Source organism: Fusarium proliferatum (assembly GCF_900067095.1).
Source record: "Fusarium proliferatum ET1 genome assembly, contig: FPRO_scaffold010, whole genome shotgun sequence".
Taxonomy (NCBI): domain Eukaryota; kingdom Fungi; phylum Ascomycota; class Sordariomycetes; order Hypocreales; family Nectriaceae; genus Fusarium; species Fusarium proliferatum.
Window position 1 is genome coordinate 500,033 of NW_022194799.1, and position 25,531 is coordinate 525,563.

Genomic DNA, 25,531 nt, shown 5'->3' on the forward strand with positions numbered 1-25,531 from the left:
ATCACTCCATCTGCTTCAAATCATCCACCACCGAAAAGTCCGCATCCGTCTTACTCCTAACCTCTTCCACACTAACCCCCGGCGCAAGTTCTGTAAGCGCAAGAGTACCCTGCTCGCGATCTACCTCAAACACACAAAGATCCGTGATGATGGTGCTTACTACACGTGCGCCTGTTAGTGGTAGTGTGCACTGCTGCTTGATCTTTGATGACCCGTCCTTGGCGCAGTGTTCGGTGGCGACGACGATCTTGGTGTTGTCGGGGTTGGCGACGAGATCCATCGCGCCGCCCATGCCCTTGAAGACTTTGCCGGGGATCATGTAGTTGGCCAAATCGCCGACTGCACTGACTTGAAGGGCCTGAGGTTGTTAGCGAGTGAGATGAGAGGGGTTTGAAGAACTTACGCCCAGAATTGAGACATCGACGTGACCGCCGCGGATCATGCCGAATGACTCGGCGGAGTCAAAGACGGATGCGCCGGGGACAAGGGTTACTGTTTCTTTACCAGCGTTGATGATATCACTAATTTGTTAGCGACGCTTCAAACAGAGACGATTGACTTACGGATCAACTTCGTCCTTTGTTGGATAAGCACCCATTCCAAGAATACCGTTCTCAGACTGGATGTGCACCGTCGAATCGGCAGGGAGGAAAGAAACAGCCAGTGTAGGAATGCCAACACCCAGATTCACATAGTAACCGGGCTTCAATTCCTTGGACGCTCGTCTGGCGATACGGTTTCGTCGCTCTTGCGCTTCATTCGTAGCTTTGGGTGGTCCATCCGATCCCTCCTCTCTCAACTTGAGAATCTCGATATTCTTCTCGGCTGTCGATGGAACGATTCGGTCGACGAAAATTCCGGGGAGATCAACGTCGTTGGGGTCGATTGCGCCAACTTCGACAATGTTTTCGGCTTCGACGATTGTGAGTTTCGCGGCCTTGGCCATGATGGGTCCGAATGCTTTTGTTGCGTATCTGACTTGTTAGCACCGATTGAGGAGCCAGTTGAGTAGACATACCGGAATACACAGTTTCCTTCCTTGTCAGCCTTCCACGCTCGAATGATAGCGACATCGCCTTCAATCGCTGTCTCCATGAGGAACGTTCGGCCGTTGAACTCGCGTGTTTCTCTCTTTCGACCTTTTTCCACAACAGCGCCAGACTTGTCCAGTCGCACGGGGATCTCTCCATCCTGCAAAAGTGTGTCTAACCTGTTAGCTTCACTCAATCAATTGACGGACAACGTACGAGCTGCAGTTGGTGTGAAGAATGCAGGAATGCCAGCGCCGGCAGCACGAATGCGCTCTGCTAATGTTCCTTGGGGACAAAGTTCAATAGCCAATTCGCCCGTCAAGTACTTCTTCTCCAACACCTTGTTGTTTCCGAGGTATGATAGAATCAGGCGATCGACTTGGCCGGCGCTTGTGAGCGTCGCCAAACCGCCTTTGCCTTCAACGCCAGCATTATTCGACACAGCAGTCAGCGAATTGAGGGAATCGCGGCCTCTTCTGTTCAGCGCGCCAATCAAAGTATCCGCTACACCACAGAGCCCAAAGCCTGAACTCAGCAGTGTCGAACCACTCTTGATGTCCGCAACCGCAGCATCCGCATCTTTAAAGAGCTTCGACCCTCCCCGCACCGCCAGCGCAGGCCTTGATGTGCTAAATTGGCGCGCTGTGAAGCTGCTTCCCCATGTGAGAGGTCTCGCCCGTAGTCTTAGTAGCTTCGACATGATTGCTGTGATGTTTTGTCTGGTGCAGTCATGATTGCGACTGTGATATGTTTAAAGAAGAGTATCGGGGATAATTCTGGTTCCGAGAGTACGGTAATCGGGGGTAGAAGTAGGACCGCAGAGACGTCATTTTCGGCGGGAGAACTGGCACCGATGAGCTTGAGCGGGTCGGACCCTGAATGCGGTAGTGAGATCGGGTTTCGGGTGTGAGGAAGAATTGGATCTGGATGAACGTGATATTCTCGGACGATTGGAACGCGGTGCTTGGTGTTTTCGCGATTGTTTGAAGTGACCGGATCATAGTTGATCCCACACAGCTGAAACATTACATGGTACGCAAAAGATGTCCAAAGCATTCTCAATAAAGTCATACACAACACCCTGAGCTCGACAGACCTTCAGTTAGGTACTGTACTTTATTCTTAGTCATAGCTCGATTGCATGCTGCATCACGGTTAATTGTGGACCACGAGGATCACAAGCGAAAGTCAATTGTTGTGTTGAACAAGCAGCAATTTGGGTATTAATCTAGTCTAAAGACGCTGACAACTCAAAGCAATTACAATTATTTGTTAATAGGTTCCCGATGGAAGCGGTTAGACTCCCAGCCATCAATCTCATCAACATGAACCTCGCGAACAAGCTTATAACCGCCAATCTTGGGAAGAATGACTGCCCAGATGAGCCAGTAGATGGCGCCAGCAACCAAGATGGCGATACCGACGACGCAGTGGATGTAGTACGGCATGCTCTTGTACTGGTTCTGGCTGGGATCGTCAGGAGCGATAAATGGTGCGATCACCAGATACATGTTGCTGAGAAGGAAGAAGACAGTGACGGGGAGAGTCGCCTTGATCGGAGGGTTCCAGTTGTACTTTGCGCCGTGGAGGTAGAGGTGGACAAGACCACCAGCGACAAAGGTGTTGACGATCGCAAGAGGATAAGAGATGAGGCTGATTGGTTAGCGACATGGACAGACAGAGTTGAGGCAGATACATACTTGAGGATGAAGTTGTAGGCATCTCCAGGAGGGGGTGCAAGAATGACAATAACGCAAATGACCCAGTGCTCAAAGAGGCCAGCGAGAGGAGCGTTGAAAGGTCGGTTGCTAGCCCAGAGGCGAGAGAAGGGCAGAATACCCTCGCGACCGAGTTCCTGGACGAGACGACCCTGAGAGAAGATGACACTGAGGACGTTTCCAAAGGCAGACAGAGCGACAAAGACGGACATGGCGCGCTCAGCAGCAGGGCCCATGACATTGCGGAAAAGCGAGGCAGCGACGAGACGCTCAGAGGCAATGATCTCAGCCTTGGAGACGGCGGCGAAGTAGGCGATGTTGACGAGGATGTAGATGATGGAGACCGAGATGATGGCAGTAGGGGCAGCGATCTTGAGGGTTCGCACGGGGTTGCGGGTTTCGCTGAGGGCATAGTTGGCGTTGCTGTAACCGACAAAACTCCAGATGACGTTGTACAGAGCAGTGACAACACCATAAGCGCTGCCGGTAGTACCCTCAAAGGCATTGCTGAAGTTGTTGGGCTTCTCATCAGTCTTGAGATGACCACCAAGAGCGACGAAACCGCAGATGATCATGATGAAGACGATGATGAGCTTGATGATACCAAGAGCATTCTGAAGACGAAGGCCCCATTTAAGAGCAGTTCCGTGGATGATGAACGCAGTCGTGATGCAAGCCAGACCAATACCACGCTGGTTCCAACGGTCGACCTCCTTGTTGGCAGCATGCAGGATGTACTCTCCGAAAACGACAGAGTTGCCAGAAGCCCAGCCCATGAGAATGATGTATGAAGCGTAGATGCCAGTGACGAGGAACTTGGGCTTGCGGTAGATGAACTCGAGATAGTTCTTCTCGCCGCCGTTCTTGGGGATGCCGGTTCCCCATTCGAGGTAGACGGCTGTGCCAGCGGCGGCGATGATGGAACCAACGACCCAGATGATGAGGGCTAGACCTGGACTGCCGAGGAGAGCGAGGATAGAGCCGGGTGTGGCGAAGATACCGGTTCCAATGACACGGTTGAAGATGAGCATAGAGGCGCTCAGAACACCGATCTGGCGCTTATTTTCGGCGGCAACATGAAGACGACCTGTGGAGTTAGCAAGACTCTCATGCACAATTGTCATTGTAGACATACCCTCTTCACTGTCTGAACCGACATAGTTAGTCTTGTTAGCCTTGGGCTCAAGACCCTTGAGATCGTCGTTACTCATGATACCAACTCAATACAAAAACCCAATCTCTGATGAACCACCTCCAACCAAAAGGGGGATCCCCCATCCCCTTTAATACCTCCCCCATACCTATCCTCATTCCCCATGGGAAGGCAAAAAATTAGAAAAAGCTTGGGTGGTCCACCACGCAGCGGACCCAAAAGTCTAGAAGGCCGCCAGAACGGCACGATCCTTGAATCGTGCCACTCGGTGAGCCGCCAATCACGACGGGGCTGTGGATGGGGTGAAGCTCTTGGTGGGCAGCTAATGTGTCATGAAAATATCTGCTTGGTGTTTTTAGAGTGACTAGGACGATGACGCGATCTGAGGTGATCGCACGCTTATTTCCAGTTGACCAATGAGGTTTGGGTGACATGCGCAGTTGGTCCACTCTGGGCATGGGTGAGAAAAAGTCTCCCCGGGCATCGCGCCGCTTGTATAAGGATCCAGGCTTGTGGGACTGCGGCTTGTTGAGGCTCAATTTAGGTCTTTGTTTTAACTACCTTCCAATTTCAGCAGTGGATATTTGTGTATGAGGTATACGATCGGGAGGCCGGGTGCGTATGCATCAAGGATCGATGGAAGTGGTTGCTTGTCAAGAAAATTACATCCCACGCTCATCCTGACCAGCAACAGGGAGCACCGCCTCGTGTGACTCCCCGAGGCATTGCGTGATGAACACACATACTTCCAAAGACAGTTAAAACAACAATAATAAACTCAATCCCTTTCAGCCTGTAAGGCCGTACTCCCCGAAGATCCCTGCTTGCCACACGGGAGCTGCGATAATATCACCATCGTCGCCTCAGACCACGTCAAGTAAGCTCACCTGCCTGATCTACCATAGCTTGAACAAAAGTTCGAGAATGTTTTTTTTATTACTTCTTGGCTGTGTAGTGAATTGCTGAGCTATTGGTTTGCTTGTGTTGAAGCTAACTTGTTGTTGGGTGCTGGCCGATGACGTGCCCGGGCCAAGTGATTGTCCCTTAACTTAATATTTTTGCTCGCTTTTGCACGCTTTGAACCGGGTTTCATGTGAAGAACTGTGAGAAGGATGAAATATGTCAGATATCAACTGCCTATTCTGTGTTTGTTGCCCGTGAATGTTGTTTGCCAAGACGATCTGGAACTCAGATCATAGAGATGATCATTTGCAATACAGCCACCAAATAGAGTCATGGCCAAAGGGGGGAAACACCGATCATAGATCGGGAATCCCACGGTCAGCAGTTGGATAGAGTAAGACTTACATGATCTCGTGTCCAATATCGCACATCTCCCCACTGAGGAGTACGATCGAGAACGACACTACTGTATCCTTGACGATGCGGGTGGCGTTAGTTTGCCTGGCGGCTATTAACCTAGCATGATCTTCCGGCTACTTGGCCCGATGGCGTTTAAGGTCTTCCTCACCATTGGAGGGTTTTTGCAATTCCTTTTCGCTGAGTGGTTGCAATGTACATATGTATTGATGTTACTACCCTGCAGCTGAGGTTTATTTTGACATACCAGATAGCCCATCTATATCCGTTGGAGTTATAGAGCCATATGGATCTTCAAAAGATTATATCAACATGCTATTGGGATTGTGCTTATATTTATGGTACAAAGGCTTTCGGATTCGTGATTCTGTGTGAAGGGCGAACTCCCAGCTTTTGTTTCAACGCCATTGAGCAAATGCACAACACTGTTCGGTTCGCTGTTTTGAGTTCTTTGTGCTGGTTTAACTTATTAGCGTTAATATCCTCTCTTTACTTTGCTTTAAAAACTCCTAAATTTGTCAGCATTTGTTATTTTATTAGTATTTACTGACCTTATAATCTGAATGTCAACTTTTAGCTCTTCAGTACACACCGTATCATATACCTATATTTGGTTTATACACAACTCAACTCAATGAATATGCATCTCCAGGAGAACTAAAGCCTCTTATGTGCTAGACAGTATTAATTTAAGAAACCAACAGAAACCCAAGAACTCATGAGTGGGGTGCTTGGCGGCTTGACTATTGAGAAGTTAAGAACTAAACAGAGCCAAGAGCATAGCCTGCATTAAGTACAAAGGCGATTTGAACCTATGCACTGCAGGAGTTGTTTCGACTAAGAGATTCCAGGCTTCAGAGAGTGATTGGCTCATAAGTGGCTTCTTGTTGACACTGTAGACATCATACCAAGAAACAAAAAGCTCATCATGGCCTCGCCTCCGTTCTTCAAGCTACACCCCTATATAAAGGCAGTGTTCTAATTGTTCAGTCACACTGACTTGCCGTTATTAAAGATAAGACTAAGATGAAAAGAAGTTGGAAAAAGGTCCACTGGCATTTGTCTGAGATGAAGCTGACTCAGACGTTTGGCGGGACACATGAAAGCCATCATGACACATGGGCAGGACTTGAGTGCCAACATTGTAACAACGGCACGTACAAAGATCTCATATTCTGGGATCATTCAAATTAATGTAGAGTCCTGGTGCATGGGCCGGTTTTGCTGCATTTTGGGAAGACACCTGATAAAAAAAAACGTGATGGTCTGTTGCAGCTCAGTCTCATGATATGAGCATCAACCACCACCCACGTGGGTCAGCATAGCAGCAGATGTGTCGTTCATTCGCGATGAAAGAGTAAATAGGAGGTTGGCGAAGGAGTTCTAAGGCACGTACTCCGTACGGTTTTGAGATGCTTGCAGCTTGGTTCCTAAAGCCTGTGTGCGTGCCGAGCATGCCGAAACATATCGTGGGGTCTTCAATTGATCTCTGGGCGTCGCATCATGTCAATGATTAACACTAGCACCATTCACTAAATGCCAGCTATAAAACCGCCAATAAGAACAAGCAATCTTGCGAGTTAATTGACAGGCACAGTGTGCTGTTGACCATGACGGCATAGTCATGACAAGCCGCATGGCCCGTAGCGGTTCTAATTGCATGCCGATCTCTTCAACGGTCGGTGAATCAGTCACACGAGCAATTTCTAGGCATAAAGGACAACATTCAGATCAGCTCTTTCACCTTGCAAACTCTCTTTATGTCTTTATCTGCAGCCGCATCAATTGCCGATATACAGTCAGCAAACGTGGTGGCTGATTGTGGCGTCACAGCCCCATATCAACGCGTTGCCGGTCAACGCGCCCACGCTCAGCTCAACTTGCGACCAGCATCTAACCACAGTGACGCAATACCACAACCGCTGAACACAACTCAACGCGAACAATCGCAAAGTCATCGCGACTATCGTGGTTTTCGCTGCAGAGTCATGGTATCACCCAACAAAGGTATTTCTCCCCTTCGCATGTCGCTGCTTCCGCTCACAATCCAGATCCCTACGACTTTCCAGCTTCCCCGTTAAAGACCCGAGAAGCTATGACTGCAGAGAGCCCTTCCAAGGAAGATGGCCTGGTCCATCGCGAGAAGCCCGACACCACCAAGGCTTCTCCTGCTTTGAGAACCGGCACTCCTCGTGGAAATACTCCTCGGGGCGCAACCCCACGAACTTCATCCCGAGTTGGCACACCCAAGGCTGGCACTCCGCGCGGAACCCCCAAAGTCAGCACCCCTAAGACAGAGACCCCCGCGAAGAAATCTGCACCCGTCGTCTCCGATTCCCCTGCCGAACCCGCCGAAAAGAGCCTCGAGAAGAACGGCAACAAGCTCAATGGAGACGAGGTGAACGGCGTTGAGGTCAACGGCGATGCGCCTAAACCCGCCAATCCCGGTTTTAAGGAAGATGTGGCCATTGACGAGTTCATTGAGCATCGTGTCGACCCCGACAACTCGACCGTCGACATCAAAGTCAAATGGGAAGGCGGCGAGACCACCTGGGAGTCGGAATGGAGTCTCCAAGAGCAGGTGCCCACGCTGGTCTACAAGTACTGGGACAAGCTCGGAGGTCGAGAGGAGGCAACCCAGCTGGACGTCTACCACGTCTTCAAGATCCTCAAGTGTATCCCCGCCGCTGGCAGAAAGAAGACCAGCTATGAGGTCCAGTGGGTCGGCTACAAGCAAAACGACTCTACCTGGGAGAACGAAGAGAAGCTGCGATTGATCGCGCCGGGCGAGCTGGAGAAGTTTGAGGCTAAGCAGTTGGCTAGCGGCGCTTCTGCTGAGAAGCGCAAGACTGCACGTGGACCCGGACGACCTCGCAAGAAGCCGCGATACGACGACTGAGGAACAATTGGGGAGGGCGAAGAAAACAGTTGGCGAAGAGAGTGAAGCGATTGAAGCGATTGTGGACTATTTACACTTGACAAGGCGCACGCTTCGGCGAAGACAGCCAAAAGGACATGTAGAGAGTATCTGGGCGCACACGATGGATATGTATTTACTGGAACAAACAACACATTAATCAGTCCTTGTGTCCTCCTCCTTGAGCAATGGGTAGTGTCCGTGATCCTCCTTGAACGACATGAGCGAAAATTGCGCAATCACAAAAACCCAGTACAGGTTGTAGGCAAGCACAGATCCATACGTAGCGGAATTGTTCCATCCGACAACAGCATTCAGAATAGCCCAGCCTCCACCACCGTTGAGCTGAGGATTGCAGCACTGGATTGTCAGTTGGGTTCGCAAGGCTGAGGAGGCTACTCACGTTGACGTGCCAGATACTCCTGTCGATATCGTATGATCCAGGACCATCTCCGAGTTCCGCGGCATCACCGCCGACAACCTTGTTCCACTGCTGTTGCTCAAAGAGCCAGATTGCGCGGGAGAATAGACCTGCTGCGACGAGGTAGAGAAGACATGTCGAAGCGACGAGGAAATATTGCAGCTTCGCAGATGAACCGCCCCTGAGATGTTAGACACGTTTGTCAATTGATCGACTGACTTACCGGTAGAGAGCATATCCGACAAGGCCGCCCAGCATCAATCCCATGATGACGGGGAGAGGAACGGCAGAAGCGGGTGCAGAAAATGAGACACCAGCGACAAAGACGATGCCCTCGATACCTTCACGAAGAACAGTGATGAAGGGCAACACAAACATGGCGTACTTCTCAAAGAGATTGACCAACCACGCTCGTTTTCCTTGCGCTGTTACTGGTGTCTCAATGGCCTTTGCCAATTTCGCCCTCCATTTATCCTCCATCTTACCCACACGCAACAACGCACCGCCCATGATGGTGATGATGACAGCCGAAATGAGCGAAAACACTCCTTCGTAGTAATACTCATGATCAGCCCACGTATCGTTACCAAGAATGTAAAATATCCCGATGATTACACCAGAGCCGATGAGACACAACGCAAGACCCAAGGCCGTTCCCAGCCAGACCTACAGAATCAGCCATTGCACTCTAAATTAACTCAGTTCAAATATGTACCTGTGTGCGCAAGGTTTTATAAATACCAGCATCGCGCTGAGATCCATCGAGCGTCTGCTTCAGAAAGGCCAGCAGCACTGAGACGATGATAGCAGTCTCGAGGGTCTCCCGAAAGACGACGACGAAGACGGGCACGGAGAATAAATCGAGCATTTTTGACGATGTTTTTGACGATGAAAGATCAGAAAGATCAGATAACAGAATTTCCGATAAACCGCTTGCCAAGCTCGTCTCTGCCTCGGCCGCTTGAGACTAAAGGGTCACACGATGTCCACAATTGATCGTATGACCGTCGAATCAAACGAAGCTAAGAAAATTCTGTCCAAAGAGAAGCCCTAAATCTTAAATAACCGCGCATAACATGACATTTTTTTCTTCGTCCGACGTCGGATTATCTGATTGATAAGATCCACTTTCCCCCAATCCCTTCTCCAACCTTTGCATCCCCAGTCAGCATGAGGATCTCACGGTTGGCTCTGTTGCCGGCGGCTTTGGCTGCGACGGTGTCTTATGACTTTTCTGTTGATTGGGTCAGGGCGAATCCAGATGGTGCGTTTGAGAGGTCCACGATAGGGATTAATGGGGAGTGGCCGATACCGAGGATTGAAGCGAGTGTTGGGGATACGGTTTTGGTCAATGTGAGGAATAATCTGGGGAATCAGTCTACGAGTTTGCATTTTCATGGGCTTTTTATGAATGGCTCGAATCATATGGATGGACCGTCGCAGGTTACGCAGTGTCCTATTCAGCCTGGAGAGTCGTTTCTCTACAACTTTACGGTATGTCTCTTGTCTCTCTGTACCGAGGATATACTGACTTGAAAGATCACTCAACCGGGCACATATTGGTACCACTCACATACTGAGAGTCAATACCCTGATGGACTTCGAGGTCCTCTCATCATCCACGACCCAAAGTCACCTTTGAAAGGAAAATACGATGAAGAGCTTGTCATGACCATCTCAGATTGGTATCACGATCAAATGCAGACGTTGATTCCTGAGTTTATGAGGAAAGGAAACCCAACTGGCGCAGAGCCTGTCCCCCAAGCAGCTCTCATGAACGAAACTCAAGATTTCAAAGTACATGTTCAAACAGGCAAGACGTACTTTTTGAGATTGGCGAATATCGGTGCCTTTGCGGGACAATATTTCTGGATTGAGGGACATAACATGACGATCGTTGAGGTTGATGGTGCCTACACGAAGCCGGCTCAAGCGAATATGGTTTATTTATCTGCTGGGCAGCGATGCAGTGTGTTGGTCACAGCGAGGGAAGATTCATCTACCAACTTTCCTATTGTTGCGAGCATGGATACCGTAAGTTTGCCGCTCTTTGATTTACATGTCTGACTGTTTAGGATCTCTTTGACGTTCTACCCGATGATCTTAACTGGAACGTCACAGGATGGCTTGTATACGATGACGAAAAGCCTCTTCCCAAGCCATCCGTCGTCTACGACTTTGATCCTTATGACGATATGGATCTTGTACCGTACGATGAAATGGCCAGACTTCCTGAACCAAGCAGAAGCATCGAGCTTGATGTCATCATGGATAACCTTCGAGACGGTGCAAACTACGCCTTCTTCAACAACATCACCTACCGAGCCCCCAAGGTTCCGACACTTTACACTGCGTTGACGAGCGGAAAGCAAGCAACGAATCCTCAGATCTATGGGACGTATACGCATAGCTTTGTGTTGGAGAAAGATGAGATTGTGCAGTTGGTGATCAACAACCGGGATGATGGACGACACCCGTTTCACTTGCATGGTCATCACTTTCAGGTGTTGTATCGAAGTGATGATGACGCCGGTGACTTTGATGGATCCGTGGAGTTTGCGGAGATGCCAATGAGACGAGACACAGTGGTTGTAAACGGGAATGGCAACGTGGTGTTGAGGTTCAAGGCTGATAACCCAGGTATATCTCCCGATTGAGTCTTGAACCAAGCTAATGGTCAGGTGTCTGGCTTTTCCACTGCCATATCGAATGGCACGTCACCTCCGGGTTGATCGCAACATTCGTTGAAGATCCCCTCGCCCTACAAGCTTCACTGAAGCTCCCCCAGAATCACCTCGAAGCATGCAAAGCTGGCAACATTCCCACCGTCGGCAACGCAGCAGGAAACACCGATCTTCTCGATCTCACCGGCGAAAACGTCCCTCCACCACGTCTTCCAGATGGGTACGTCTAACCAATCCCTCACGCGACACCACTAACAGTCACAGGTTCACGCTCAAAGGTATCCTCGCATTCGCATTTAGTACATTCATGGGTATTTTCGGTATCTACACAGTGGCATCCTACGGGATGAAGAAGGACAAAAAGACACCCGAGACAGCACCTCTCCTCGCGGAAGAAGAGCCGCAACATTAGATTAGACAATAGATCGCTGCCAACGCCTCACACCCGCCCCCGTAGTTGCTCATTTCTGCTTAGGCGGAGCAGCTGGATACTTTGAGACCTCCCTCAGATGATCTGGCGTGCCCAGTGCTTCCATCTCGCCACCGCGCTCCTTGAATGCGACTTTGCGACCGCAGTTCTTGCAGAAATGGCTGATGTTTGGGGCGCAGTGACATGCGTACGGGAAGATTACGCCGAAAAGAGTCGTGAAGAAAAGAGCAGTCGCATAAATACTACAATTCAATTAGGTACCTGACTTGTGGCCAATTCCGGGGAGTAAACGTACTGTGTCATTGAAGAAGCAGATTTCTTGACCTTTGTCTCAGCGCGACGCTGACAAAACGGACAATCCATCATATCAGCCTGATCAGCCAGCAAATGCAACGGTGTAACAGTTTCTCCCGGGGGAACCTGCTGCGCTGGAATGGCCATCGACTGATGCCCCGCGTACTGCTGCTGCGCAAGAGCAGGATGCTGCAGGATCGGCGGCGATTGTGTACCGTCCCAGTTCAATGTACTTTCCGGCGCAGGAGAAACAGTCGAAACGGGACGATATTCGCTTGCGGTGGGAGGACTCATTTGCGCTGGGCTGGTCTGCTCGGTAACGACTTCGGGGAGGTTTTCGTCGTCGACTTTAGGTTGTCTAGTTCACTTGTCAGCGCCGCATGAAATTTGGGGGGTAGTGTACTGTAGCGTGGCGTACTCAATTGCGATTTTCTCGTCGCGGGGGGATTCAGCGTTTGCTGTGTATTTTGGAGGCGAGATCACATCCGCGTTTGTTGCTTCTGGCGATACGGTCGACATTTTGACGGGCGCGGACGAGGCTGTGAGGAATTGAGGCTGTGATGAGATGAGATTTGGATTGAATTAAAAAGACGAGACGAGACAAGACACAGCTCGCATTTGGAGTCCGAGGGCACATTAAACAAAATACGTAAGCTGGGGAGACCCTGGTTCTTAGCTTGATCCTTTCGAGGCGCTTTCGTTTCAGCTGCCGATCCCCGCCACTTTGACCGTTGAATGACCGAAAAACATTTGATTAGTTCTGATCTTCTACTGTAGTTTCCATTCTCGCTACTCCATGAGCATCGTCGATCCGTGGCTTTGAGCAAAGAATTGGGAATCTTGCATTGAGAGTGCCAAGTTTTTGGAGACATCGCGGACCAAAAAAGGCCTGACCCGCCGCTGGATTGGCGATTGGTGGTTCGTTACAGGGCTATCGGAGGCTTAGTGCTTATCTTGCAGGGATGATCACTGAGCTAGCGGAATCCCGTACCCGTTGGACGCTGTCGATAACATGACGGAAGGGAGGAAAGAAAACTCAGGACCTTGACCCTAAATGATAAAAAATACTTAGGTAAATCTAGCCTAAACTTAGGGGAAGCTTTGATTGGTTTATTTTGATATCCTATAATAATGTCAGGTGTTTTCTTGCCCCCTGAGGATGAGTCGTTGATTGACTTTCAGCATGACGTCGATGTTGACTTTATAAGGTAGGGCTGAGTTCGCTGCATCGATCACAAACATACTTGGCCGCTCTCGAATCACAAAGATATCGCCTAATGATCTCCCTCTGTATGTCAGTAACCGTTTCGATTTGCGACCTCGTTGGTATGGACACCGGCTGCTTCGAGACTCTTGCATGTGGCTTTCAGCTCTTAAGGCAGGCTGTGGCCTTTTTGACCAACGACGACCACCGGTTGTCGCATGGAGGTCATTACTCGGACAGATTCAGCCTCTTGTGTAACACACATGAGAAACCTGACCAACCGAGAGTAAAGACAGCTATGCAGCTGCATGCACGTCTCTTGAGAATGTGACTCCTAAGGATGAGAATGTCTGGGTGGAAAGAATAAGCAAGGCAAAAAGCCACCAACTCTCCCGGGGGCTTCTACGAATATTATTGTCCCTTGGATTAATTTCTACTGATTAGTACTGTAGTGGAGGCTTAAATACAAAAAGCCCCCAACTGGGTGTAGGATGCGTGTATCTTCAAGATTCTCATTATTTCACAGATACTTTCGTCATGGATGAAACTGCGCGGCTGGAGCTGAGAAGCCTCATCTCATCGACTGCATCACGGGAATCTGGAAAGACTCCAGTCCTTCATTCCTCAGGTGTCGGAGAGCCACTTCGTCGATCTTCATCGTCCTGGAGCAGGAGAGTGGGCTTAGCTGTGCTACTTCTTATCATCCCTATCGCATATTCAGGTGAGTTACATGAGTCAGAAAAGCACAAACGCTCACCAGGCAATAGTCATCCTTGCCATGATGGCTCACTTGCACTGGAAGAAGCAGAGCTCATTTGGCGACACGCTACTAGAAGTTCTAAGCGTTGCTTCCACCTTGTGGCCAATTCTTTTCGCTGCTGTTCTGGGACCATTACTAAAATCCATCGCACTCTTCCGTGCCGAAAGAGGTTCGAAGCTAGGCTCCCTAGAGTTCCTCTTGACTAGTCAGACCACGGCTTCTGCCCTGAAGAATATCCTCACGATGGGATGGATTGGTAGTTGGGCCATTGGTGTCATTGCAATATGGTCCCTGAGTCCCTTAGGAGGTCAAGCCGCACTCCGCTCATTGGGTCTCCAACCAAATCCCATTTCCACAAAGACGCCAGCAACATACTACCTTGGGAATAACAGAAGCCAGGTCTTCCAGTACTACCGCGCTGGGGCCAGTGTCTTCTTCGGAGCATCAGCTGCAGCATCCCTTATTTCAGATATGAGGACTATTCTTTCCACCTCGTTTTCGACCCAGGATATCCTGGTTTCGCACGCCAACACGAGTAGTCCGCATTACAATGAGACAATCACTGACCTTGGGGGTAAATGGGAAGCATCTCGCAGTGGGCGCAGAGATCTATGGCGAAACGTGCGAATCCCTTTTCTGGAACTCCTACCAGGATACGACAGTGACGACCCTCATGCTTGGGTATCTGTTCCTCTAGATGAAATCGTTCCTTATGCTTCACTGATTGGACTTCCGATCAGAGGTGGTTCATTTGAAAGACCAGGAAACTCAAGCATGGCAGTTCACTTCAATTATCAGACCCTTTCTTGCGGAAATGCCTTCAATGGGAGCGAATGGGTCAGAAACGGTTCCACAGCGCTATGGTATCACAACACCAGCGCAAGCGTTCCTTTAAGGTACCAATACAATGATGAAGCGGCACCTAACATGGGATACCCAAACATCTGGTTCGACTTCCCAAACACTTCCACACTCGCGGAGCATTTCTTAGCGACATTCGACATGGAACCACAGTCAAAGTTGCAGCTTGTGATGGGAGGCGGATGCACTGACGCTACAGACAAATATACGGAAATGCTCAGACTTTGCGACATCAGCACCTCGTATATCGACATGCAAATCGGCTGTATTAGAGCTACAGTCGATGCTGACCTCGTATGCCAGGCCAAACAGGCTAGGCACACGCCATCATACCCGATCAAGGGAAACTTGACAGCACTCTCAAGCCGGAGGTTAGGGCCAGGGATTCTGCGAGAGCTGCCATTCACAGGCGCAAGCCATCATCCCTGGGAGCCCAGCACCCTTGAGACATATCTGAGGGACCCCCTTGGAGTCTTCCATCGAATTCACGGAGGCTACATGGATGACCCAGAGACCACGAACAAACTAGGCTGCTTCACTTCTCTCCCCCCGGAGATCATTTCAAGAAGACTTGCAACTGTCCTCAATACCATCACGATGTCGACCTCTGAAGTGAATGTGTTGACTGGGGGTAAGGGGTTATCACTCGATGGCGGGCCAGTGCTCTGGCAGAATACCACAGCGACATGGACAGAATTTGACAGGGACATATACAAGCTGAATACGCCATGGTTCATAACGACAGTACTATCAACCGTAGTACTGATGATTTGCGCCGTTGCCAATATCGTTGTTCGTCAGCGTATCAGAGCCCCGGATTTCCTGGATAGTGTTGCCGGGCTGACGAGAGATTCTCAATTCGTAGATGTCTCTCAAGAAGGAAGTGGAAAAAGTGGCTCTGACAGACTTGAAATGATCAAAGATGTCAAGGTTCGGATTTGTGATGTTTATCCAGAGCGAGAGATTGGGAAGATTGCTTTGACGACGGAGCTGAACGGCCCGGAGCTGAGATGGGAGCGGAGGTATGCTTAGTTTCACATGCGTAGCTGAACCCTACAATACTCTGGTTCTCTCATTTTGGAACATCTTGTTGATTGGGAAAACAACGTTTAGGAACTCACCTCAAGAGTGCGTTGGTGCTTGGCATTGTCAATGGCGGTGAAGGCTTACTGAAACATAGAGGAGATAAGAACATGGTCCTCTACATGACCCCCCAGTCAATCATCATGTTGCTTCGTTGAAAAGCAAATTTTACCTTGCCTATAAACGTCTACGAATCAAGAACAGGCAGACATTAAGTCAAAGGACCTTGACCATAAAACTACCAAAGTGTTTAGGTAAACTTACTGAAAGCTTGAGGGGTTCTTACTGAGCCTACTTCAGCCTCTTCTACTAAAGTAACGAGCGTTCTTGCTGCCCAATGTCAAGTTCCTGGCTAAAGTAGAAAAGACTAGTGAGACATGGATGCGGCCCGATCCATCCGACCGCTAATCTCCTAAAAAAGCTCCCGACAGCATCGAATCGCTGCAATTCTTTGCCTATTGGAGCCCGCTCGAATGTGCGACATACATTGCATTCACAGCATGTCTGTTTCTCCAGAAGAGGCAGCTCAGTCGTAACTAAAACTCGGTGAGTGCGACAAGAGAGAAGAGATAAGGGGAGTAGCCCAATGGTATTGTTTCCAGATGGACTTAACACGAAGAGCGGCATAAGTGAGGCGGAAGTACATGCCGCAACTCATGTCAACTTCGATCTTGATCCTCCCCTCAGCGGCTCCTGGACTAGCTGCAGGTTTCGATCTTATTGAGAAAACAACTACCGACCAATCAACTCAAGGCCAGTAGATGCAGGAGATATTCAGCTCCTGGTGACTGAGGAGGGGTTTCGATGCCCGAACGCGGGGTTGTGAGACATGATAGACTTGCCGAAGCGGAATTGACGAATAATTAGACAGCACATCATTGTGTTGCGCAAGCAATTGCTTCTGATGTTCCCAAGTGAGGGGCAAAGGACCGATTGAAGTCTGTAGATGGGAAGGAAAGAGGAATGAGTGAACAGGCACTGTCGACATATGCAGAGTTGAGTAGAGGAGGAGAGCAAACCGATGTGTATAAATGTGAGGGCGCTCATGTCGACAGATAGCCAGAATCATCTTCATCCATCACTTCACTTCAAACATCTCTTGAAAACAATCATCATGCCTTCTGGTCTTCCCACTGCCCCCGATACTGAGATCGGCTTCCAGCCGCCTCCTCCCTCCAAGGGTCCCCTTGACAAGATCCGCAAAGGTCTTGTCGGCATCATCCCCTTGCCTGAACTTGGCGAGAAACCTGTCATCTACAATCCCGTCATCATCGTCCTCACGGGCTACCTTGAGACCGCCAAGCCTGGTGCTCTAGATGAAGCCGTCCACTCAGCATACCAGCAGATCCCCCAGTTCATGGATAAGCTGCACATCAGCGATGCCCGATCCTTCCTAGACTTTGCCAACGATCTCCTCAAATGGGTTCCTCATGAGAACTATGAAGGCAAGGATATCTACGATATTCTCTGCATGTTCTACTTCATCATTGATCAACCTCCTCTGGCGAACTTGCAGACCTCCATCTCACCTGATCAAGTCGGCCAGCCGCTCACCTGGCTCTCCTCATGGATTGTCGTATATGCGCAGCTGATTGGACTATTCATGGACTCGCCTGCCTCGCTCACGAAAGAGTCTCTTGAGAGTTTCAGTCAAAAGAACTCCCCCAAGTACAATTACGACGAAGCTCTGGTCCCAGAGGGCGGTTTCCGTACCTTTAACCAGTTCTTCTCTCGCCATCTCAAGCCTGGCATGCGACCTATCACAGAGCCAGAGAACGACCGTGTTATTGTGTACCCAGCCGACTGCACGTATGACAATTCGGTTGCCAACCAGAACATTGTCAACATTGAGTCTGACGGAGTGATCATGATCAAGAATCTCCCCTGGACCATCTCGTCTCTTCTTCAGGGAAGTGAATACGCAGATGAGTTCCATGGTGGTGTCTGGATGCACGCCTTTCTCAACACCTTCAATTATCACCGTCAGCATGCTCCTGTTGCTGGCGAGGTCCTTGAAGCGAAGAACATTCAAGGTGCTGCGTATATGGAAGTCAACTCCAAGTGTGAGCCCATGCGTGTCATGTGCGGCCCAGACGCTCCTGATACGCCTGGTTATCAGTTCTTGCAGACCCGCGGCATGATCATCATCGACAACCCCGTTCTGGGCAAGGTTGCTGTTCTTCCCATTGGTATGGCACAGGTATCATCCGTTAAGATAACAGTTCAGAAGGGTGATAGACTGCAGAAGGGACAAGAGATTTCGTACTTTCAGTTTGGAGGATCGGATGTCATTTGTGTGTTCCAGCCTAAGGCGGGGCTCAGAGTTGAGGATTTCGTTGCTTCATCCAACAACACGTACTCCAAGTATGGTACTATCTTGGCAAGAGCTCCCCAAAAGTAAACAGAGGTTACTACCGTGCAGTTAGGATCATCACTAACTTGTCAAATAAACGAAACTGACATCGACCTTCCTGTAATCATGTGAACTGAGACTACCTGGAATGAGGCCTGCTATCCTGAGACATGTATGCAGTTATGAACCGCTTAGGCCCAATGCGAGAGTTGGATCAGTCCCCCAACAATCTTTGACTGCAGATCTGGTTCCATAGAGGATTTAGTCTTGTGAAACAGTTCATGGGTATTGAACAGGCAGGTACTAGGTGATGCGGCAGCGTCACTCGGGTTAATAAATCCCGCTACTAACGATAAGTAAAGGAGATGCTCAACTGCTGCAAAATTAGAATATCCCAATAGATTTTGGATAGTTTTGGCACGGTGTTGGGCACCTGGTTACAGTATGTCGTCCCGATGCCAAAGCGGCAAATGTCTCTGCACCCCCGCACTCAAGCATCTTGCGAGACCTGAATTACCTCGAAAAGGAAACTTGTGCGCTCCAGACCGACTGTTTCTGTGATCTTTTCCCAAAAAGAGTCCTTGTGGCTAGCTGAAGGCCACTAGTCTCCTGCAACTGAGTGGGTTGTCTTGGATGACGAATTCAACAGATGCGATAGGCGGTTTGGCCGTCTATCAAGTGATATATCAAGTTGTTGAGGTCAAAGCGGGATTCGAGGAACAATTATTTATACAAAGAAGTTCTCTTACTGAAAAACATTGAATCTCCTCATCAAGTCAGTCTCGAGATTCATCATCACTTCTTTACCATGGCCGATCCGTCCCACTTCACTGATCCCTTTTGGGAACCCCAGGAGAAGATCCCTGTTGAACCCGAGGCTCAACCCCAAGTCAGCCCCTTCAAACCCGCCAATCTTCTATCTTCAATCTCGTCTTCCTGGAGGACTATTCCTGTCGGGATTGACTTTGCCGTGGGAGGTCTTGGTACCATTGCCGCCAAAGCTGATTCCCCCAAAGAAAGTGTTACATTTATTATTCGCCCCGAAAAGCGAAAGGAACAGCCAACCCTGAAGCTTGAAATCACCAAGACTGACTGCGTTCTCTTAAAGAAAGACAAAGATGCTGACAAGTTTGTCGCGTACAAAGAGAAGCTCACGTTTAAGCCTGGCGAGGACAGGAGCAAGTCTTACGACCTTGTCATGTTTCCGAAAGGAAAAGCCTCGGCTTTGCTTGACACGTTGACGAAACAGGCTACTTACTGGATCTCCGTCGACAGGAGCAACGCTCGCATCCGGTATGGGCAATCTCTGATTAACAATTCCATGACCTTTATGGAGATCCAGTTCGAGAAGAAGAATGCTGCCTGGATGGATAATCTCGTTTCCACCGAAGTTGAACAGGATGAATCTCCGATCTCCAGCAAAGACATCAAGTACAAGCCGCAGCCTGTTACTGTTGATCTCCCGCCCGTGGTTATCCCGGAGTCGGAGATGACGCTCGAGATACTGGAGAACATGACAGCCATGACGTTTGCCAACCTTCCCAAGGCCTGTCAGAAGCTGTACCATAATATTTCTGGACCTAAGATCACAGCGAGACCGAATTCGTTCCCGAAGCTTCCTGAAGCTATTGACGAGAGTTGCAAGGATGAGAAAAAGTACTGTGGTGCCATCCTTAAGAACAAGGACACCTTTAAAGATCCAACCGAGACCTATCTTCGTATCACGGTCGGTGATAATCTGGTATGTTCTCCTTTATTTATCTCGACTACAGCTAACACCAGCAGGCCGACTCACCCGGTATTCCCTACGTGATGGAAATCTGGCCCCCAGGTCACAAGTCACCCATTCATCAACACGGCGATGCCTCAGCAGTCATCAGAGTCCTTTACGGAAAGATCCAAGTATCGTGGTTCGACAAGGTTGAAGAGGGAAGCCCGTCACAGCTGATTGGTAACCCGGTCAATCTTGAAGAAGGCAAGGTTACTTGGTTGGGCAAGGACCAGTATCAGGTGCACCAACTGGAGAATACCTCGGACACTGTCTGTATCACTCTTCAGTGCTATCAGTTTGACGATGATGATAGGGTTCACGACGAGGCGTTTTATTGGAAGGATAAGGATGGGCATAGGAACAAGTTCATTCCGAATAGCGACAGCTCGTATGGACTGTTCGTGCAGAAGGTTCATGAGGAGTGGAGGAAATCGCACCCAAATTAGCATCTAGTAGTATAGAAGTTTCAAATACATGCACTACCGCCCACGATGATCGCCCTCCCTGCTCTTTGAAAATTGGCTAGTACCTGCCATCACGATAGCTCTCCCTGCCTGTTGACTAAATGATCTTGTCGCGGAAGTCTCGGAAAGAATCATCTGGTGCATCGCCTTCTTTGCCTGGAGTCGTAACATGTTGAAGAGCAGCCATGTGGCAAGCGAGTAAAGTGTTGGTCTCAGTAGAGGCCAAAGTGTTGAGTGTAAAGTTCTTCTTGTCCGCCTCTCTTGCGTTCCAAGTCAGAGTCAAGTCAAAGCGGGCATAGATACGATATCTATCCCCATCGACCTTCTTCAAGAGGTAGTCAGAGAAGTAGGCGCGGGAGATTCCCTGACCATCTCCCAGCTCAGTCTTCATATTAACCAGACCGTCTGGAGCATCTTTGTATTCCTTTTTGAGGCTTCCAGGGATTTTGCCCATCAGAACGCTCGGAGGGTCAAGAATGGCGGTTATTTTGTGGGCGTCTGACTTTGCGAACTCATACGTGTCAGCGAAGAATCCCTTGGTGAGACCAGAATCAACTCCCCAGCAGGTGTTCCAGTTTGATGCCCCAGCGCCGGTGGAGAAGTCTGTGATCTCTCCCGTAGCGTTTACCAGCTGGTACGCGGGAGTAGTTGCTTTATTGACGAGGTTGCCGGTTTTGGCAACATTATTGACAACAAGCTGTCGTGTAATAAATTGGAGCCAGTAAAAGTCATTGTACTTTGCATCGTCGTGAAGAACTAGGGCGAAGCCGCCAAAATCGTTGGAGGCCGTCTTGATCTTGCTGGCCAAGATGGCAGTACCAGTTCCATCAATGCTAGTTAGTCGAGCATTAATTGCATTTTCAGCTGGAAGTGGGGTTGAAACGTTCTGGGTGACAAGTTCCGCAAGCTTGTCTCCGTAAAGGTCTGTGCGATCGAGACCCATGGCTATTTCCTGTTTATATCTAATTGCAGGTTGGTTGGTAAGTGGATGTGCTAGAAGTGTGCAGTTGAAGATAGACAGCGTTCTTTGGGCAAAGCTAAGTGAATGCTCCGGAACTGATCCTCTATTTAACCTCGAATAAAAGCTGAAAGTCTGTGACTATAGGCAGTTACATTTCTTCAGCTATGCAGCTTCACCGCCACCATCCAATAGCTGCCAGAGCTGAAAGCTGAGCAACCAATGCAACGTTCAAAGTTGTTAAAATGCCACTCTGGGGCTTACTTCAGCGGGGAAAATGTATCACGAGAGCCTTCTGGTTATCCAAAATGACCAATACATGATCACATTCATAGCAATATTTACCTAAGCGGTGTTCCGGATATGAATTATGAATTTGAGTTGTTACTCGACTCTTCCAACATCGTCCGCCTGATCATAAAAAATCCCATGCGTGGTTTATACGACCAAAATGAGTAGGGTAAACGGTAACATGGGAAGGCTGTGAGAGTCAGTCCAGCTGATTTTTTGTGTTATGGTGGTCAGGAAAAGGGCCGAGATAACACTCTAGACATGCCGAAACAGGGCCCTTCTTTTCCCGTGGTGGGGTGCGCGTATCACCCGTGCCCAAAAGAGTTCTAATGGCTGGGCCCAGCACATTTGCATCAGAACTACGCTCGAACATTTTCCAATAGGATAGTCGCTCAATTGGAACATCATGGTGTTCACTTAAGCTAGTAGCTCAAGGCTTGGCCCGGAAAGAAAAATGTGTTTAGTAGTGACTATGTCAGCCTCTGGAACTCAATAACGACGGTGGGTTTCAGTAAGCCGAAGTCGGCGTATCATCGACTCGTTGAACCTGCTTTCCCATAGAGGACAATTACAATAGAGACAGAGCCACTGCCAAAAGCCAATGGTAAGAGATGCAAAATAAGCTTCATCTAGCAGTGGCAGATTTAGAGTTGCAATGAGAACGTCACTGATAGTAATAAAGTATGAAAATACTTTTAGAGCAACGATAGGAAAGGGAAGAATACTTGGCTATTCTCAGACTACTGTCGGATAGACTCTCATGGTCTGCATCATGCTTTGGGGTTTTTGGCTAGGTAGTCCCAGCTGACTGGGCATGTACAGATCCTCGTTTTGCTTCACAGCCTCGTAAGCAGAGAAATCAACTGAAATGATATAGATACAGTAAGGCATAAGCTTTCGAGACTCCCGTAGCCTCTGTCGAATTAATCTTGCTTATCGTCTGCAGTGGTTGGGTCATCAAGTCGAATTCTACGATCTGGCGTAAAAAAGGGTCAAAGATGACGCATAACGAGACTAAAAGCTGCCTCAAAACGTGGCCATTCGTAGCCCAGTCGTCATCAAGAAGATGTATATGACTAGAACTCACACCAATCATCCGTTTCGGACCTCGGCTGTGCATGAAATGAATTTCAAGTTTAGATTCGTATCCTTGTAGTGCGGCCGGAATCGTAAGTCGGCAGTTGTAAATCAGGCAGCGTCCACAGTCGTGGCCGGTTGATAATGGAGGCTTGTGATACAGAATTGCGCATATTTCACTCAGCATACGTTGAAGTGTTCTACTTGTGACATGTACATGGTGTACCCCCCAGAATCTTACTTCAGCTCCTCCATGGGCTTCAAATCAATTGGAGCCTGCACTTTTTTGGAGTGGGTTGAAAGCTCGCACAATGTGCCGAAACATCCCAGTTCATTGGCGGCTAAATGCATGACTAACTTAGATTATGATGCGCCATGGGTTTGACATAGACCTTCTCATTGGCTCTTTCAAAGGTAAGAAAACCGCTGTTATGAAACTTTCATACCACGTCAAATCAGGCTGCAGGCTAGGGTATATTACTGCTCACCGTTCCCGCGAGTGAAATTTGGGTGTGAATAGTGAGGATCCTCCCCCGAAATTCCCTTGCTTTCGATCCCAAGTTTCATTCTAGTCTTTCACAGCAGAGACTCGTACAGTCTATTCCTTTTGCTGCATCTAACCACAATGTCCATTATGGTAACACAAAAACCTCGCAAGTCACCATGGAGGCGATGTCCTGGGCCAGTTGCCCAACTACCAAGCCTCGTTGGCATGAAACGGGACAGAGCGGGTCAGTCAATGCCCGCTTCCAAACGGCAATGTAGAAGCTCAGGTTGCCACAAAATTATGGCTGTTCCATCAAGAAGCGAACATTGCTCGAACGATGGCGACGATGAAGCCACTGGCGCTCACGAAGAAGCTGCCGCCCAACATAACAGTTCTCTCTGTAATCAGTTTTCACTAGTCCAGATGAAAGATTTGCAACAGCTCTTGAGAGACAAGTTCGCCTCCTGGAGCCATGGGGCAGAATACGCCGCGCCATCGGAGGACGATTATCCTCCACGAAAGCGGTTCAAGGCATTACAGTGGGAGTCAGGCCTCCCACGAGCCGAGGAAGGGGAGCATAGCGAAGGAGAATTCGTTGTGATCTCTGGTCCAGAACGCAAAAAGGCTTTCTTTCATCTTGCTTGCCCTTTCTACATCAACACACCCGAGAGATATCAGCAATGTCTTTTTAAAAGTGACTTTGACTCTATCGAGACATTGGTCAGCCATCTCCTGCAGCATCATAACAAGCCACTTTATTGTCCTACATGCCAAAAGACTTTCAAAACACTGATTGATCGAGATGATCACGTCTTGGAGAATAGTTGCAAGATGAACAATCAAGAGAAGCTGGAGGGGCTTACCGAAAGTCAAAAAGCCAAGTTGATCAAGAAGGATCGGTATTATCTAGGCGAAATGAGACGCTGGCGTTGCATTTGGTCTACAGTCTTCCCGGACTTGGAGCAGCCTCAATCCCCATACCTAGACGATGGCAAAGGGTTGAACGCTTCTATGGTAAGGGATTTCTGGGCTGCCGGAGGTCAAACTGCTGTCTCTGACTTTCTCACTGTGAAGGACATACCTCATGATGAGAGCAGCGCAATATACAAGACCATTTGTCACACTGCATTAGAGAGCTTGATGGATTGGGCTTTCAGACATAATTTTAGCTCAAGTCCTCTGACTTCTGATGGATAAATACGTATGAAAGGATGTGGTAGAGTTATGGGCAGTGGTGTTATCTATTCAATATGTCATCCTGTGGACTTGTTTTGTATGCTTATTGTAGAGTTTGCTAGATTCCTATTTGTGCTGTTTTGCCTTCTAATATAGTTTTATAGAATGGTTACCATTCTGCAGCAAGATTCTGTGACATTCATTAGCTGCTCTAGGGCAGACCTTAGGCTTCAACCTTAACTACTTATAAAGGCTTCTATAGCGAATTGTAAATTTAACAAGCCGTTAATACTATTTTTAATATTATAAATATAAAGAAGCTTTATAGATATAATAAAAAGAAAATAGTTAAAAATCTTATCATATTAATTAATATACTTAAGTACCTTTATATCTAATATTATTATATTAACTTAACTATTAACTTTTAATTTCTCTGATACTTATATATAATATTATTAATGGTATAGTTACTATATTATTAACCTATAAAGCATATATTTAATTCTCTTTATATAAATGTTTAAGTTTTATAGCCTATTAGTTTTATATACATGCTTATAAAGGGAATACACAACCCGTAACGGCTTTAGCTTATACTAAAATTCGCTAGCAATACACTAATTTGGAACTCCTGAGCTATGGTCGGGGAAATTGCCGGTTTGCGCCGCCTTAAAGCTTTGTGAATTGAATTTGGTCCTATATCATTAACCTTATCCTAAGATCGTGTAAAATTTCAAATAATATACAGCCAGATTTTTTTTACGTTCTCTCAGGGTCTGAGCTTAAATACCTTTTTAAAATAGATATATCAGTTATTCTTTAATCCTTTCACCTTTTACCCAGGGGAAGGACTACTGTTCTCTGCCACCTCTCTATAAAACCTTTCATACACAATTCCACTAGGTTTGCATTCTATCAACTATATCATCTTCATAAGCACGTAAATGCACTTCTGATACGCTTTCTATAGCCTTATATTTGGTATACATCACAAACTTCACATATGCCAAACATTCCAAGTGAACTGGTTTCTAAGTGTACGGGATCCAAAGGTCAGCTTAGCAAGTGTATCTGT

At 48.3% G+C, this 25,531-nt stretch overlaps 11 protein-coding genes across 11 annotated transcripts; 6 read left to right on the forward strand and 5 right to left on the reverse strand.

Annotated features, from left to right (window-relative positions):
• Position 1: 1 nt before the first annotated feature.
• FPRO_11602 (putative succinyl-CoA 3-ketoacid-coenzyme A transferase, mitochondrial precursor) lies at positions 2 to 1,731 on the reverse strand (the record flags this gene model as incomplete). Its single annotated transcript, XM_031221096.1, has 5 exons — positions 2 to 358; positions 404 to 521; positions 564 to 974; positions 1,019 to 1,205; positions 1,248 to 1,731. 5 exons carry the CDS (start codon positions 1,729 to 1,731, stop codon positions 2 to 4), a joined length of 1,557 nt encoding a protein of 518 aa, XP_031086689.1.
• Positions 1,732 to 2,296: 565 nt separating this feature from the next.
• FPRO_11603 (putative MUP1-High affinity methionine permease) lies at positions 2,297 to 3,960 on the reverse strand (the record flags this gene model as incomplete). The annotated part of the gene is made up of 3 exons (XM_031221097.1): positions 2,297 to 2,684; positions 2,732 to 3,836; positions 3,885 to 3,960. 3 exons carry the CDS (start codon positions 3,958 to 3,960, stop codon positions 2,297 to 2,299), a joined length of 1,569 nt encoding a protein of 522 aa, XP_031086690.1.
• A 3,357-nt stretch (positions 3,961 to 7,317) lies between these two features.
• Positions 7,318 to 8,121, forward strand: FPRO_11604 (uncharacterized protein; the record flags this gene model as incomplete). The annotated part of the gene is made up of 1 exon (XM_031221098.1): positions 7,318 to 8,121. One exon carries the CDS (start codon positions 7,318 to 7,320, stop codon positions 8,119 to 8,121), a length of 804 nt encoding a protein of 267 aa, XP_031086691.1.
• A 174-nt stretch (positions 8,122 to 8,295) lies between these two features.
• On the reverse strand, positions 8,296 to 9,428 carry FPRO_11605 (uncharacterized protein; the record flags this gene model as incomplete). Its single annotated transcript, XM_031221099.1, has 4 exons — positions 8,296 to 8,499; positions 8,543 to 8,741; positions 8,784 to 9,226; positions 9,276 to 9,428. 4 exons carry the CDS (start codon positions 9,426 to 9,428, stop codon positions 8,296 to 8,298), a joined length of 999 nt encoding a protein of 332 aa, XP_031086692.1.
• Positions 9,429 to 9,730: 302 nt separating this feature from the next.
• FPRO_11606 (uncharacterized protein) lies at positions 9,731 to 11,656 on the forward strand (the record flags this gene model as incomplete). The annotated part of the gene is made up of 5 exons (XM_031221100.1): positions 9,731 to 10,054; positions 10,100 to 10,594; positions 10,636 to 11,200; positions 11,242 to 11,464; positions 11,509 to 11,656. 5 exons carry the CDS (start codon positions 9,731 to 9,733, stop codon positions 11,654 to 11,656), a joined length of 1,755 nt encoding a protein of 584 aa, XP_031086693.1.
• Positions 11,657 to 11,705: 49 nt separating this feature from the next.
• Positions 11,706 to 12,487, reverse strand: FPRO_11607 (uncharacterized protein; the record flags this gene model as incomplete). Its single annotated transcript, XM_031221101.1, has 3 exons — positions 11,706 to 11,916; positions 11,970 to 12,326; positions 12,387 to 12,487. The coding sequence occupies 3 exons, from the start codon at positions 12,485 to 12,487 to the stop codon at positions 11,706 to 11,708; spliced, it is 669 nt and encodes a 222-aa protein (XP_031086694.1).
• Positions 12,488 to 13,709: 1,222 nt separating this feature from the next.
• Positions 13,710 to 15,825, forward strand: FPRO_11608 (uncharacterized protein; the record flags this gene model as incomplete). Its single annotated transcript, XM_031221102.1, has 2 exons — positions 13,710 to 13,893; positions 13,940 to 15,825. 2 exons carry the CDS (start codon positions 13,710 to 13,712, stop codon positions 15,823 to 15,825), a joined length of 2,070 nt encoding a protein of 689 aa, XP_031086695.1.
• Positions 15,826 to 16,990: 1,165 nt separating this feature from the next.
• FPRO_11609 (uncharacterized protein) lies at positions 16,991 to 18,277 on the forward strand (the record flags this gene model as incomplete). Its single annotated transcript, XM_031221104.1, has 1 exon — positions 16,991 to 18,277. The coding sequence occupies one exon, from the start codon at positions 16,991 to 16,993 to the stop codon at positions 18,275 to 18,277; it is 1,287 nt and encodes a 428-aa protein (XP_031086696.1).
• Positions 18,278 to 19,037: 760 nt separating this feature from the next.
• On the forward strand, positions 19,038 to 20,446 carry FPRO_11610 (uncharacterized protein; the record flags this gene model as incomplete). Its single annotated transcript, XM_031221105.1, has 2 exons — positions 19,038 to 19,970; positions 20,015 to 20,446. 2 exons carry the CDS (start codon positions 19,038 to 19,040, stop codon positions 20,444 to 20,446), a joined length of 1,365 nt encoding a protein of 454 aa, XP_031086697.1.
• A 115-nt stretch (positions 20,447 to 20,561) lies between these two features.
• FPRO_11611 (uncharacterized protein) lies at positions 20,562 to 21,407 on the reverse strand (the record flags this gene model as incomplete). Its single annotated transcript, XM_031221106.1, has 1 exon — positions 20,562 to 21,407. The coding sequence occupies one exon, from the start codon at positions 21,405 to 21,407 to the stop codon at positions 20,562 to 20,564; it is 846 nt and encodes a 281-aa protein (XP_031086698.1).
• Positions 21,408 to 23,415: 2,008 nt separating this feature from the next.
• Positions 23,416 to 24,474, forward strand: FPRO_11612 (uncharacterized protein; the record flags this gene model as incomplete). Its single annotated transcript, XM_031221107.1, has 1 exon — positions 23,416 to 24,474. The coding sequence occupies one exon, from the start codon at positions 23,416 to 23,418 to the stop codon at positions 24,472 to 24,474; it is 1,059 nt and encodes a 352-aa protein (XP_031086699.1).
• Positions 24,475 to 25,531: the final 1,057 nt, after the last annotated feature.